This window comes from Merops nubicus, unplaced genomic scaffold, assembly GCF_000691845.1.
Source record: "Merops nubicus isolate BGI_N331 unplaced genomic scaffold, ASM69184v1 scaffold18111, whole genome shotgun sequence".
Taxonomy (NCBI): domain Eukaryota; kingdom Metazoa; phylum Chordata; class Aves; order Coraciiformes; family Meropidae; genus Merops; species Merops nubicus.
Genome location: NW_008590468.1, coordinates 8,007 through 23,610, shown reverse-complemented (window position 1 = coordinate 23,610; position 15,604 = coordinate 8,007). Strand labels below are relative to the sequence as shown.

At 37.6% G+C, this 15,604-nt stretch overlaps 1 protein-coding gene across 1 annotated transcript in view; it reads right to left on the bottom strand.

Annotated features, from left to right (window-relative positions):
- HELZ (helicase with zinc finger) overlaps positions 1-6,888 on the bottom strand; it is a 67,082-nt gene extending 60,194 nt beyond the window's left edge. The window contains 3 exon segments of the mRNA XM_008949961.1: positions 1,510-1,634; positions 4,922-4,958; positions 6,659-6,888. Of these exon segments, the coding sequence (XP_008948209.1) occupies positions 1,510-1,634; positions 4,922-4,958; positions 6,659-6,868 (372 nt within the window). The 5' untranslated portion in view covers positions 6,869-6,888.
- Between the last annotated feature and the right edge of the window lie 8,716 nt (positions 6,889-15,604).

Here is a 15,604-nt window from a genome sequence, read left to right as displayed (position 1 = left end):
AAAAAATCTTTCAAAATGGAATCTGAAATATATAGCTAAATGTAACAATTTCACACTTAAAAGTTGGACTAAAAGGAACCCAGATATGTGGGTTTAATTTCACTAGGCTCTTGCAGAAATTTAATTAAGTGCTACTACATTTGTTAGACTTCTCCACATTTTGACTCTGCTACTGAGCAGCAGAAATTACTCTTTGCTGAAAACTTACACACTCAATTCTCATACTTTGGCTTTTTTCAAAATTATTTCTCACTTCTTCAGCAGAAGGCTGCAAAAAGAACTTGTTGAGCTTAAGTGTATAAAAATGTTACCAAGAGCCATTCTTTAAGTCACTGAGGAGGAAACTGGATGGATTCCAACACTTCAATAAATCAATTCCAAAACTTTGTTCCATTTCTTCTCTCAGACAATGGCACAAGTCAGTAAATCAATTGCTGATTTTAATATTCCTACTGAAAACAAGTGTGTCTAACAACCTAAGGCCTGTAAAAACCTCTCAAACTCTGCTTTGGGACAACACTCTGGGATTATACATGAAGCTACCTTTATTTGCACAACAGTTCCAAACAAGGGCACTGTACATTTCCTGCTATGAACAGCTTCTGGCTATTTTACTAATTTTTCCTGAAGATTAAGTTTCCCTTCTACCTCACCAGGAATTTTTCAATGAAACATTTTTTTATTAGCAGACACCAGCTAACCAAAAAAAAAAACCAAAACACAACCTTTTCTTTATGTAAAAATAGCCAATGGCAGGAGGAAAGGGAATTCAGGATATATACTAGACAGACAAACTCCCTCTCAAAAACAACCTACCGATTAAGTTCAGCACTGAGATGTAGGAACCATGATCCAAATTCAAGGTAACAAGGTAACAGGCTCTCCTACAACAGTTCTTGATGTCACTTACATGTTCCTCATTGTATGGCCAGAGCTGCTCTTTTCTGTGCTATGACTGTGTTACTGGATTTAACATCACCAGCAGTTTTTTGGATAAACTGCATGCTATTTAATCTAGATTACAGAAATAAAAAGGACACTATCTTTTGGAGACTAGGTATGTCCCTAGTTTTCACCACACAAAGAGTCAGAACTTATCATGGACCTACCAATAACTTTTCTGCTTTAATGGCTAAACTTCCTTGAAGTACATACAAAATGGCGGCAGGTGCAACTTGAAAAAAATAAGCAAAAGTTTGAGATTTACATTATTCTAGCCAATCACACAAATATGCAAAGTATTTTGCAGTCCCTGAGGATTCAGAGCCAACAAAAAGAAAATAAAACTTTACAGTTGTAACAGCTCTGAAACACGGGCAATGCAACAACCTGGGTATCCCAATGACATAAGTGGGCCCACACAACTATCTTTGTCCTTTACCTACACATCAGTTTTGTTGCAATCTGCCAGTCACACATACCTTCAGAAGTTTGTTACTAACCACATTTTTAAAAAAGGAAATGCAAAACTGCTTTTTCAATTGTATAGATTGCAGCAAACCCACTTACCAGTGATTCACCCATCAGTGATTTGGAAAGAACATTAGACACAATTTGCAGCTTCCCTTTAAGATGCATGCAGCAGAGCACTGCACGGAAAGATCCATCTCCCTTGGCCAGCCCCTCTCCCAGCACTGTAACACAAATCAGCAACTATTAGCTTCATCACAGTATACATTTTAAAGAACTACATATAGTTTTCCTTCACCTTTAACATGAAAATAATGTCTGAAACCCAAGATGAATCCGTGGCTTCTGGGAAAAACAGGTCTTAGATGTAAAGGAAGTATTACTTGCTCTTGTCTAGCATTAACTTGAAATTTGTCTCCCACCACCTAAGAAATGCTGTACATGAGCTCAAAAAGAGGTTGTCAAGTTTACATGCTAAAATAGACAAAAATTAAATAAGGGAAGTGTAAATTCAAATCTGTGACACAGACACAAAGGACCTCCTCTTCACAAACAGGGCAGGGGAAAAAAAAAGCAACCGACAACCCCTCAGTAACACAAACATGCTCAGGAAGATCCATTCATACTCACAAAAAGCATGCCCTGTCGTTTCCAAATATAGCTAACCTCCTCGTGGTCAATTCCTGCTACTTTAAAAGGGCTTTTATTCACTTATGCTGTAAAGTGCAGGATATAGGAATGATTGTTTGAGTCCAGAAATTTAGAGGCTCCGTGTAACAGAAAACTTTCCTAATGCCTTCTAGCACTGGATCAGATAGCTCACCAAACAGACACAGCCATTGACACTGCCAATAGTGAAAGGATTTATTTCACCATAGAGACGTGCTTCAGACAAGCAGGGACAACACTTAATCATATATATTACCTGTCCAGAAAACGAAATGCCAGAGTGACTAAAAAGCTCTTAAGCTAAGCACGTGACTTGCAAAAAAAGGCTGGGCAGTTGCTTAAAATTACAAAATTATAATATATATTACTGTTATTGCAGGAAACATCCACATCTGTGTTTATACTGCTACTCACGCAGATGCAAACAGCTCCTGTTAGTGCTAACAGGAATTTCACATTCACCACAACTTCAGGATTACATTTTAGAATAATAAATCACAACTCCTCACTCAACAGACATTCACATCGTTAAACAGAAATTGTATGAAAGACTAAAGAAAAACACCAGTCCCACAAAACATTTACATAAAAACAACTAAACATGTCTTTAAAATGGAATGGTAACAAAATACTGCTTATAAAGCACCTCAAAGATTAGTCTGGATTCACCACTCTGATGATACTGACCACATCTCCAAAAATAGAGCTTACTTCCCAAAACAGAAGCAGCAGCGCCAGAAATAGTTTGAACATGTCTGACAGTTTGCTATTTTAACCTCAAAGATTAAATGTCCAGTTATGATATTTCATATCATTAACTGCATGGTATCACCAAGCTAAAACATACGGTTGCACACAAAAAAATTACAACACATTAGCCAATATCTTTTGGCAAAGATTTGTGTAAGTTACCATGATTCCTTGCAACAGCAAGGCAAGGCTATAAAGAACATGCTATTCCAAAATACACTTAGCATCCAGGTTAAGATAAAACACTGTCATAGGTATGTAACATGTCAAGTCTTGTAAAAAGACAGAACAGCAGCTTGAATAAAACTTTGTCTGTTAGAAACCCATTGAGAATATCAAGGAAGTGTTGAGTATCAGGTAGTCTACACTAAGGTTGTTTCTTCCCAAGGAGATTTCAAACATGATCCTCCCAGGATCATAAACGCAGACACTCTAAACTGTCAGATGCTGGGCTACCAATGATAAGAGACATCATAGGGAACCAAAACCAAATAGTTCATTCATGTATTCATAAAAGTATGGTGGGTGTATACAAATATACACAACAGTTCTACATACATAAATATGGCATTAATTAGTAAGTTGAAATATATCCTCACTTATAGCTCTGGAAAATATTTGCAGAACATGCTGGAATAAATGAAGGAAATTAACATTAATCTGGATACCATTTCTTTGTTACTAATATACATATGAAAGCTGTTTTCTCTACTTAATTAAAAAAAAGAGTAAAATGTAGAGCTCAGTACTCCTATTCCACCCACTTCTACGCCTGTCCAGTGAGAGAAGAAAAAAGTTAACATGACAGTTCTTTTGAGATGCTGATAACTGACACATATGCCAAGAAAAAGTTTCACAGATGAATGTCACCCATCTACCCCTACAACAAACCCATCAGATCTCATCAATGAGAAAGCTATTCATTAAACAGCACTCTCCCTCCTACCTCCTTTAACCACCATTCATCTTTCCATATGTCTCTCTCTCACTTCTATTTGCCACCGTGAAAGACAACTGTGAGGTTAGTCAGAATATTACACCCTTGGCATGTAGCAACAGTTAAAAGAAGCAGCTTTAAAAGAAAAAATAAATCCAGACAATTTCAAGAATGGCACTGACTAAGCAAGGCTCAGCCTTTTTAAATTTCTTAAACTTGAATTTGACACATACAGAAAATGGGTTTAGTTATGTTTTGAGGATCTTCACAAGCAGGCTGCAGAGCCCCACAAATTCCCCAAACTGTGACCTGAGTATCAGTAAAGACAAATGCATCTAAAACAAAGAAAAAAAAGAAAAAAAAAAAAAAAACCAGAAAAAAAATCCCCCCACAAAACCAGAAAGGAAGGATTTAAAGATTAACCTTGCTGAGTACAGGAATGTCAGAGTAGTTATCACACAGTCTGTGTAAGAAAACTGTGGTTTGAAGAAATTTCCTTTGAAATTCAAGACTAGTTAAGAAACTAAACTGAAAGGTGGAATCTACCCACCTTTTCTTTCCAAACCTGACAATCTCTGTTCCAGGCAAGCGAGTTTTGAATCACTTGCATTATACATGAATAACAGAACATTGGAAAGGATGGTTAATTCCTTTAAAAATGCCCCAACTGAATAACGCAGTGAAACATGAAAGGCTCAACTTCAATCTGACATATGCACATTTGGAAGCCTTAACAAACAGAAATAAATATAAGTACATCATCTTGATTTTCTGTGAATCAAGTCCCAAAATGCAAACCAAAATATCCACCATGTCCCTAGGAAGAAAGGCGGAACAAGCAGCTGTCTTTATCTTCACAAGACTCCTATGTTATCCATTCATTTGTATGCTAAAATGTCAATTAGCCAAACAGCACCACAACACCAAATACATGCATTAGAGCCTGGTACTTGAATACAAGTTACAAAACAGGGAGAGCTCTCTTTTAAAAAAAAAAAAAAAAAAAAAAAATTAGTTATAAAGCAGATACATAATTTTAACCAAGAAAAAAAAACCACTGTTAGCAAACTATCAAATCCGGGCACTAGATTTAAAAATTCAGACAACTAACTGCAATTTATAACACTATGTAATAAAAAAAAGAAATAAGCATACCATGCCTACAGTCTTCATCTGCTTGCCCATACTTTTTCTGAAAAGTAAAACATGAAAAGTTTAAAAATAGCATTATTCCAGTTAGCATAAATAACTACATGCTTGAATTGCAAGTTTTAAGAAACTTTTTAGAATCTATTACCTCATTTTTTCCTGGGTGGAACATGTAAAAAGCAACAGTCACATGTCAAATAACATAATTCATTCTTAGAATGCTGATTTCTTTCTCAAATTTTCAGCAAATGGATATTTTAAGGGAGGAATACAAATGGGCAAAGGTATATGTTTTGTATGTGTTTGTAGGTGGCTCACAACACCTAGGAAAAACTTGCAAAACCTTAACTTTCTTTTCCAGACACTGCAATTCTTTTTTGTTTAAACTTGCACTAATATGGTGCTGTTGAAATTTGTATGGTATGCATTTTATTTTACTCTGTCTTATCAGTGGTGATTTAAAAAATTACTTTGGTAGAAGAAGAAGGAAAATTAGGAATTTTTATTAAAAGTATTTTTCTAAAGCCTCTGAAGGCTTACTGCAATAGCTTCCCACTGATGAACATCTGGGCAGGTGCCTCAGAGGACTTTCAATGGCATCAGGGTCAGAAATGTATTAAATACTGCTAAGCATCTATCTGGATATTTGCCTATGTAAATAATTTTGAGAAGTCAAGTCTGTAGTAACACAACTTCCATTAAAAAAAACTTTAGTTATTTCTGAATCTCTTCCCCTGAGGAGCCACAAGATAGGTCACATCTTAATTTAAGAAGTTTCCCATTGCTTGTTTTGCACACCAATTCAGCTATTTCTTTAAAGAGTGCTTAAAAATGCTCCCTCATCAGATGGGCAAGATTTATCTTAAAGTTTCCCAGCAAGGTCTTACAACTTAGCCAAACTTCCTCCACTTGGGATAAACTGTTCATACCCAATACACAAAGATTTGGGGTGGTCAAGGCCCCTGTTAATCTGTAATAATGTTTCCAAAAGAGAAAGGTAAGGAAAAATATAGGCTCATTAAGTAGATTGTAGGTTTATTCTCAAGTACTGTAATGTCCTTTCCTTTACTAAACTGTAGGTCTCTGACGTTTTAAAGGAAGGACATGAATTGGGCAATGGGATCACCTATAGTTCAGGGTTATGCCTCTTGCTTTGCATTTACAAATCTGCACAAAAATCCCAGTTTTCACATCTCTGCTAAAAATCTACCAGAGCCTAGAAGTTACATCTTTCACCAGATACGCTCTAACCTAGCAATAGAAAACTAGTATACAACAAGTATTAGGAGAGTAATGTCAGGCCTATGCAAATGGAGTTAAATTAGGTATGAACTGGCTACTCAAATCCTTTTGTTTCTTAACATGTTTTGAGTGTTTATATTTGCAACCTCAATTTCATGCTGTTTAAAGATAAGGTAATTTGGTATGTAATTGAGCGTAATTGTACAAACACAAAAACCAATTTTGCCTTCCTAGAATATTTTTTTTAAAGTATTTTCCCTCATTCCTTCAGAGAGCTGCAATTCAGATCCCAACTACTTAAGAGGTCCCAATCCTGAAAAATAAACAGATCAGGGAAAGCTACAAGACAGAAGCCTCATATATGCTTTTAGCAAGAGGGATTCTGTGGCAAAACAACACGTCAATCACAGGAAAACTCTGGACTTCATTTAAATCTTGATGGTACAAGACACTTGATTGTTCTTTCCAGTTGACTAGATACTGTTAAAGAGTCACACTCACAAGTTGTAAAAAGGAAGCAATTCTATACAGAAGCGTCTCGATTTTGATGCGGTCGATTTCTGCCTGGCATGCCTCCGGGAGGTGAGCTGGGGGGTACTGGCTGAGGGAAAGGAGAGCCTCTGTGCAATGCTTCACTGCCACTTCATAATCCTGCTGCTTAAGAGATTCACATGCTTGTTCACATGACTTCTCTGGTCTTCTGTCTGCCATGACTCAGGGACAGAAATCCTAGAGTGGGGGCAGAGGGGATGATAAAATGTTGGTTAGCTGTGTAATGGCAGTGACAACTTGCCAACCAACTTCCCTTCCCATCTCAAGGTGTAGCACATCCCCTTCATCCTATGCCATTTGCATTTCCTATCCCAAGCCTTCTCACTAACTAGCCTCTTCCCAGACTTTCCTCCATCACTCCCAGTTCCTGGTGTCATTTCAAATTCATGAAGGTATTTAAGCCCATGACTGATTTTAAGAATGTAAGTAGTAGATTCAAATTTTAAACTCAGCATGGATTTAAGCACTTTGCTCCATAGGGGCTTTGGGGTCTTCACTGGCAACGTGATCTTTGCTTTGGAAGTAATACAACTCATGCACCAACTGGTCATTCTCCAGGCCTGCAGCCACTTACTCCACACCACCTTTCTCCTGAAAACACTTCTTACCTACACTCAGGGGAAGAGGTTGCTCTCTCTGGCCAGGTGAAGCACAATGGGGATGGACAAGGATGCAGGAGAAAGAACTGGAGGTCAACAGTAAACAGCTTCTCTCTTCCTTCTCTTGGTTTATTTCCATCTATACCTCAGACAGCCTAATACCCCCTGCCACACCAACAGCTTTATGCAGAACTTCTTAAATAATTTTAAAGTAAATATTTTAGAAGAAAAAAAAAAGTTTAAATGGTTGTGATAAAAATCTGTATACAAACATTATCTGCCAATAAACCACAACAAATGGGTATCCAAAATCTAAACCACTAGTAGTAAAGCCAAGCACTTCTATACTCCCTGTCTACATTCTCCCTTTGCTGACACAGTATTTAAGTATAGGTTACACATCCCTTGGGACGTTGTACTCTGAAGCCAATTTCACAAAAATATGTTCCAAAAACTGGAGGAAAAATAAAATCTGTAAGACTTCTCAATTTTTAGCAAGCAGCATACTATCAATAGTTGTGATTATATATCAACTACTGTGATTGTTTCAACTGTCTTTAGCCCACTTCCACTCCTAAAAACTTCCTTTATACTTGATATTTTTATGTTTTTAACCAAACTAAGGTAAAGTAACCTAAAGAAGTTAATCTGAAGGTCAAATAAATGCCTTTTTCTCATACGGAAAATAATTCATTGTCCCACTTTTCTCATTAATGCCTGACGCCATTAATTTTCTCACACGCCTAACTTGACACACTCTAACATACAGTAGAAATATAAACAAAACTTTTCATATTATATAACATATTGTTCAATGTTTCCTTCCATTCTTAAAATTTGGGTTTTGTATCAATATTGAAACAAAGGAATATTGATTTTTCAAGTCTATTTTGACTAAACCACCTTCCTTTTTTACAATGTTTATATTAAAATGTTGTGCAACCCTGTATCTTTCCAAAAGTAAGGAAACACAAGCACAAATATGTTGCAGTTACCCTGATACAAATCTGTGACATATGCCTCTTTCCTAATAATGACCTTGCAAAATATTACCTCACTCATCCAGGTATTTCTTTTTCTGCTAAAAATAAGCCCCCATTTTCAATCAAAGTAGGAACAAGCAAGTAGGGTTTGCACTTCCATGCACATGAGTAAATTCATTCATGGAGTAATTCTATTAACATTACAGACACTCAGCTGTATCACTTAAATACACTTTCAATTATATAAATGTTAGGTATCTTAAGCTGGTTATGTAAAGATCCTTTCTAGATTCAACTACAGAGTCCATTGATCTTTGCTGGGAGGGGAGAAGAGTGAGCTGTGCCCTACATTTGAGGCCACAGTGAATTTCACAAATCTAGGATGTGCTTCAGTAGTAACACAAGAGTTAACTGACGTTTCTCTCATGTACATTCTGTTTTCCTCCTAAGGGACTGAAAAGAGAGGATTTCATGAACTCTGCTGTACTTTTGATTTCCTCACTTCCTGGCTGACACAGAACCAAAATTCCTTTGACCAAAACTCTGAGCAGAGCTTCTGTGTGTTTGTTCCTGAAGAACGGATTATACACAGCTCCCACCCGAACAGGCTGGGCCAGCACAACTGACAGGCCCTTGAACGCTGTGCTGTCCAGTCCCTCTCCTCTAACACGGCACCATGGAACAGAAACACATGTTCTCAATTGTCTTATAGTTGTTGTTTTGATAAATATTGAACTAGTTTGTTTGAGGAGAAGCCGGATCTTACACGCCCAGCCAGGGCCTACTGTACTCCAAAGGCCACACAATTTTTTTTGGTTAACTTAAAGATTTAGAGAGCACTTCAGAAGACATAACTGACCCTAAGCAAAACTCTATGGATTAAGTTAAGTGGAGCCAAGAGAAGACAGGACCAGGCTGTTTGGATGACTAGCTAAACTGAGTCACACTATCAGTATTTCAGAGTGTGATTAAAAAACCCACAGAAGTCACAGCGCATGGGACACAGTGATAGATAAAAGAGTTGCAGGAACAGTGCAATTTGTTTGTTTTTTTAAAAAAAGAAAAACAAAAAAACTCATCTTAACAAAGAAAACCAATATGTAGACACATATGGAAAAATTAAACACTCAGGCTCCTGGATTTTGTTTGAATTCTGTTTATATCCATATATGCAGACAAAAACATGCACATTTATTGGGCGTTTGTCACCATTTACTTCAGACTCCAATCCAGGCACTGGAAACTGTCCCTTGGAGGCACCTGGTTCTTCCTGCTGCCCCTTTAAAAATCCATGCTCCTAGTTTTGCTCCCCTGAGCTGTGCTTAAGTTAGCACCTAAGACTAGATTATGTGAACATGAATTACAACCAAGTGTTCTTAAAATCCAATCTATTGTAGTACCTGACCTATCCATGTTTTAAATAATTTTAGAACAGTCAATATTTTAACAGGCAAGGAACAGAGAGATTTGTCAAATGGGAACTGAGCTCTATACATGTTCATTTTCAAAATTTTCAAATGTAAAACTGGAATTTCTACATTCACTCCAAGAGCGGAAATTATTACAGATTAGATTGAAAAGTGTCACAAGGTCTGTTCTATATTCCTAACTCTTTGAAAAACTCAGCCAATTACTTATGCACTTCACTCTTTCTGTCTATAAAATTGAGCTTAAAATACTAAGCATGTACCAGAAGAAATGTCAGGATTAATCATTCTCTCAAAATGGTGTGGAGAATCGCATGCCAATAGAGTTCTAAACTCAAATTTTAGTAACAATTTATTCTAATATAAAAGTTCAATACACGTTCAAAATTGTACAGAAAGAGTAAACAGGCGTATTCTCACTATCTGAAGTTACACATCTAAAATAGGTGGACCTACCTTAGAAATACAGGCACAATGTCTTATCAACAGAGCTTTTATTTTCAGTGGTCAACTCAAAGCATTTCTTAGTTTTGAATCATTTCACAGCAGCACCACTGCCTACAAAAAGGCTCCTGATTTATGCACTCAAATTATTTAAACACAATGCCTGTGCATTCCACCTGATAGGACAGTGAGCATCATGTTGATGAGAGCACAGCCAGAAGTTTACACAACTCTTCCTCATCGACTAATCCAGAAATCTAAGCCAGGCACTATACTTGCTACTCTTAAAAACTCCTGCCTTTAAGTAGAAGAAAACTTACTGATCTTACATTTCTATGAAGGCCAAGCTGTGCTCATCTTAGCTTCCAAAAAATATCATTTAAAAGACCTGGTTCTTTCTAACTGGTGTAACTTAAACCTTGGGGTTTTTTTCAGTGAGCTGTAAGGGAGGGGTCTCTTCTCCGCCCCCCCTACAACTAATGATTTTCAAGCTGAATATTCCTAATGAGTATTTCACCCCGTCTCAAAGGAATTCTGTAAACAAACATTAAAAGAGTAACTAAAATCCAATCTCCAAATAAAACTGAACACTTCCCCTCCAGAACTGCAGAGGGGGCTGGGAAAGGCAGAAGGGACAGCTTGAGGAGGAAGAGCGATAAACAAGATGAGCTACACAGTCATTTATTTCCAAGTAAACACTACGCCTTCTCGGTGCAAAGAAGGCTTTTGAAGATTTACTCCACAGTCTGATGAGTCCAACTTCAAACTAAAAATCAGCGTAGGAGGAAAGAACATCATGAACTAAAATTTCAGTGTTTCACAGTAGTTTAACTCATGACTGTGCACCTTCATGCTTCACAGCTTACTGGTGTATTTTATGGAATCAAAGGGTCCATACATTAAGATAATGGTAAGTTAAAGCATGTGACAGTTCCTAAAAAAATTCAAACAGATGCTTTTTCAATTCACTGTAAAGCATCTAGCCAGATAACTCTCGCTGTACTTCATAAACAAACAGATTAGAGGGCACAATGCTGTTCCTATTAATGTTATTGGCAAAATTCCCAATGTCTGCCAAGACAGAAGGATCAGATCCAAGGTCTCGCATGCCAAGCTGACAAACAGTAGACAAGTCAGTAAATATTTGCATATTTTAACCAGACATTAACATCTCTTGTAAAGATTTATGCTAAAGCAAAGATGTTCAACTTGCAGCCCTACAGTGAGACTGGTAGGAATTTACTGTCAATTGAATATATTTCAAGAGCCACATCCTGGGATTCACAAACTGAAGCGAATGAATGAGACCCATTGCCATGGGGAACATGCAGGGGAAGAGCCTCTCCAGCTGCCTCCCATTACAATCCATAACCCTTCAAACAGCTCTGCTGTGAGAAATAAGCACCCAGATATTCCTTGCCAAAGCTATTCAGCTGTGTCCTCCTGTGAACAGCCCACTGTACTGCAGGAAAGGAGAGGAGAGAAGAGGGGTTTGCCGTTCCACTGCCTATTGCGGTCAGGCTGGCACAGGCTCAGGGAAAGCAGGGCAGGAATTCAGCTCATGCTGCCCCTCTCTAAGGAAGTGCGTGTGGTGACCACACTGAATTTCCAAACCCCTTTGTAATCTTTCGGCCCCTCTCACTAACTGGAAAGGCTGGCCACCAAACCGAACCAAAGTTTTAAACGTCTAACAGGTTCAGGTAATAATACATCAAGAAAAGACTGCAGTTTTATCACAACTTCCCAGCAGTTCCTTTTAAGAGATAAGAAGAGATCCATTAGGTTTAATTTTGAGGCTGGTGGCTCTGCCCTTCACCAGTAACTTTTGAACTTCAAGTCAACAGGATCTAGATTTCACAGAAGTCTATATGGACTCAAAGGTGCTGCACATTTTATGAAAAATGTGTGAAAAGACAAATAGATGCAGATTTTTAAGTCCACCCAGGGAAGGATAAGTTATAAGTCACCCTCTTATTGATACCAAAACATCAGTTACTGCCATGTGCTGACATTTACCCAGCGAGAGGGGTAGCGCTGTACCAAAATATCATTCACCTGTAACAGAATAATCTTACTTATTTTTCTTGCCCATAATGATAAAAGCCATAAACTGCATTCATTAATTTAGCTGCTCAAGGATCCATCCCATAGCTTCCAGATTTCACTGAAGTAGAGTTTCTAAACTTTTTAGACTACACTACAGACACTAGGAGTACCCATCACAAAGCTTTTTGAGATTTGCTACTGCAGCATTGAGATGTAAGCAATTCATATACGAAGGCCTCAAAAATCTCCTGTTCCCATAATACAGAAAAGTCATATTTGCAAAGTCAAAAAGTTGGTACAGACACAATCCCTGTGACTGGAGAGTCTTCTAGTTCCCTCTGGCTCAGAACTATCAGGAAAAAAACACAGGATATTTAAATTTCCACAGGTATGGAAAGATTTGGGTTCATTTAATAATCTAGATTAAATATAATATACTGAGTATACTACACAACAAAAATGTTAGTACAGTGAACACACCAACATTATAGTTAAAAATGATGGGTCACTTAAATTCAACTATCAAGATCTTGCAAACAAAATCCATTTGTCAGTCCACATACTAGAACAGGGAATAAAACATCTATCTACTGCTAAATCGTATCATAAGGCATGCTTGCACCTCTGCATGTTGTGTAATTGTTTTTTGTAGTACTCCAAAATACCACTCAAGCTCCTTTAAGATTAGCAAAATAAAACTAAGTAGCTATTTATTTTCCTTACCTATAGTGATAAAATAAACTTATCTTTGCCTTAAGACAAAACCGAGCATTTTATTCAAGCCTCCAGGAAGGAATAAATTACAGCTGCACAAAATAAAGAAGCCACTTCCAGACACACACAGGAAAAAAACTGCTCTTTCCTAGTGTCATGACATATACATCATAAATAATCCCACACTCAGAAATCATTTAATAAAATGAGAGTAGGTAATGATAGTGCACTTAAAGTGAAAGACTTCAGAACAGAGAGAAAAAGGATAGTGCACCTTTCATGCACAGGGTGCAGCGAGTGATCTGAAAGGTGGTTTTACTTTCTTAGAGAAAAATATAATAGCACAGATCTTATGCACTCATTTATTGCACTTATGGCTTAAGCCAGTAATATTGGTCATACTCAGTGCTCAGAAATGCACTGCACACCTTACAGAACAAATACAAAAGTCACCACCCTTGAGAGAGGACAATCTAATGAGTTTTTTGAAATAACTGAATTACTCTGGTTAATGTTGTACAACTCCAGGCAGAATGACCCTACTTTAAATTCCAAAAATGGTGTTAAATTTGAAATGGAGCATACAGAATGAGGAACGCTTATTTCAAAGTTTTATTATATAGCATAACAGCAGCAAGAATTTCTGCTACATGGCCTCAGGGAACATGACATGCTTGATTTTGGGAAGGGGGAAAAAGTACTTCAGAGTTCATGATGCCCCCTATTATTAAATACTTAAGATTATCCTTCCACATTGAAAACACTGAAGGGAACACCATAAATTAGAAGAACAAGCAATCTCTGGCCACATAAATGGAGCCTTGCATCCGATACAGCAAACCTAATGTATAGAATAAACACATCCACATTTACTGAAGAAGGAACCAGCCTGTGGGTGGTTTAACATTCATGTAACAGTAACAAAAACACAGCAGCAGTTGAGATTAAGAGCAAATGCTTCCAGCATCTGACTCCTCTGTGTTCTTTAAATCACTTCACGTACATCACAGATAGCAACGTGTTAGATTTTATTGCATGTCAGTTATGAATTCTGTACAGACACTTCATTAAGTGAGTAACACTTTATTACCTTTACCTATCTCATTTGGTTTTATTTTGGAAACAGCAACAAAAAGGACAAGCTATCCAGCCAGAGCAGCAACATTTACACATGGACAAACTGGCTGTCTGGGTCAAAATCTGAGAATAACTCATGGCCTCAGCACTTGTAACCACCCCATCCACCACACAGGATCATTTTAAAGGCAGGAGATAAAGATACCTTTATATCTTTGGGATACACTTTTCACACAATTGTCTGAAAACATTACCTATCCTGATGAAACTAAGCAAAATGGTAAGTCAAAGCACAACGTCTAGCTGGCATGTACCTGCTTTGTCTGAAAGCCACCCACAACTGACAGATTCGAGATTCCTAGTTACACAAAGCAAAAATATATACATATTGCATTCATTAAGATTATAGTATGAACACAAGGTTGTAAAGTTCAGCACTCAAAGGTTGTGCAATGACAAAAGTATCTGTACAAGCTGATGTTGGCCTTCCTGTGTGTCTGCATTACAATATTGCTTTTAACTGTATTAATCACATCCTACCTTTTCCAAGGGCTACGTAGCGGAAAGAGGGGTCAGAACAGAGGCTGCCTGCTTAACAGACCTGGAGTTAAATACTCCAGCATAGGGCCTAAGGCCTTATTTCCTGCATGCTACTCAACTTTGGCTCTCAAGACTGCATTTTAATGTTTCCATTAACTTTTCAATAAAGCTTACAAATGCTGGGACAAAGCACTTTACAAGTATTAGGGAAGTATCTTTATCCTTCTGACACTATTCCCATTTTATGAAGAATCAAGACACTAAAACACATTAAAGCCAAAAGTTTCTATAAACTTCTTATATGCAGATTAAGGCTACTAGAAGTGATTTTCCCCTGTGACACTCTGCCCTGCCCTACACAGCCCTTTACAGGATGAAGGCAGAACAGCCAGCGTCTGCAGAGCGGCTCAGGAGCAGTCAGTGTTTCTCTCCATCACAGCACGGGAGTGTTCATTGGTAGCAGAGCAAATGAAGTGTAGCAAAGATAGGGCTTAAGTATGATTTGCTTATTTTTTTCCTATTCCCTACTCCATTTCTGAATCATTTTCTATTTTATGCAAATGGTGAAACTGTATTCAAACAAACAACTGTATGAGCGTTATAAGATAAATCATATATATCTACACAATGTAGCCTCTCTCTTCTATTTCCTTCTCTCTTACACTGATATTTTTCAATCTCAAGCTCCTTGTTCAGACACATTCATTCTACATGTTCTGCAAAAATCTACATTTTGCACCTTCTGCTTAAATCCAGCTGCTGCCTCCTCTGTGCTGCATGAAGGTAGAGCTGGTAGGAAAGAGTACAGAAGGGGAATTTTCTGTGCTCTCATTTTTGTCCAAAATCATACCAGGGAGAAATGCAGAAGCTCTAGCCTTCCAATTGTACAGAAATCCCATTTAGCTCAGGCTGAAGTATATTCACTGCAGGGATGATCTTCCAGGTCTGCACTAAATGTTAATTTGATCAACGCTGAGCAGATTTTCACAGGGTTGATAACAAGTATGTCCTTGGCAGAAACATCACACTATACCAAGCTCAACTTTTTACAAAGCAGTGCTATAG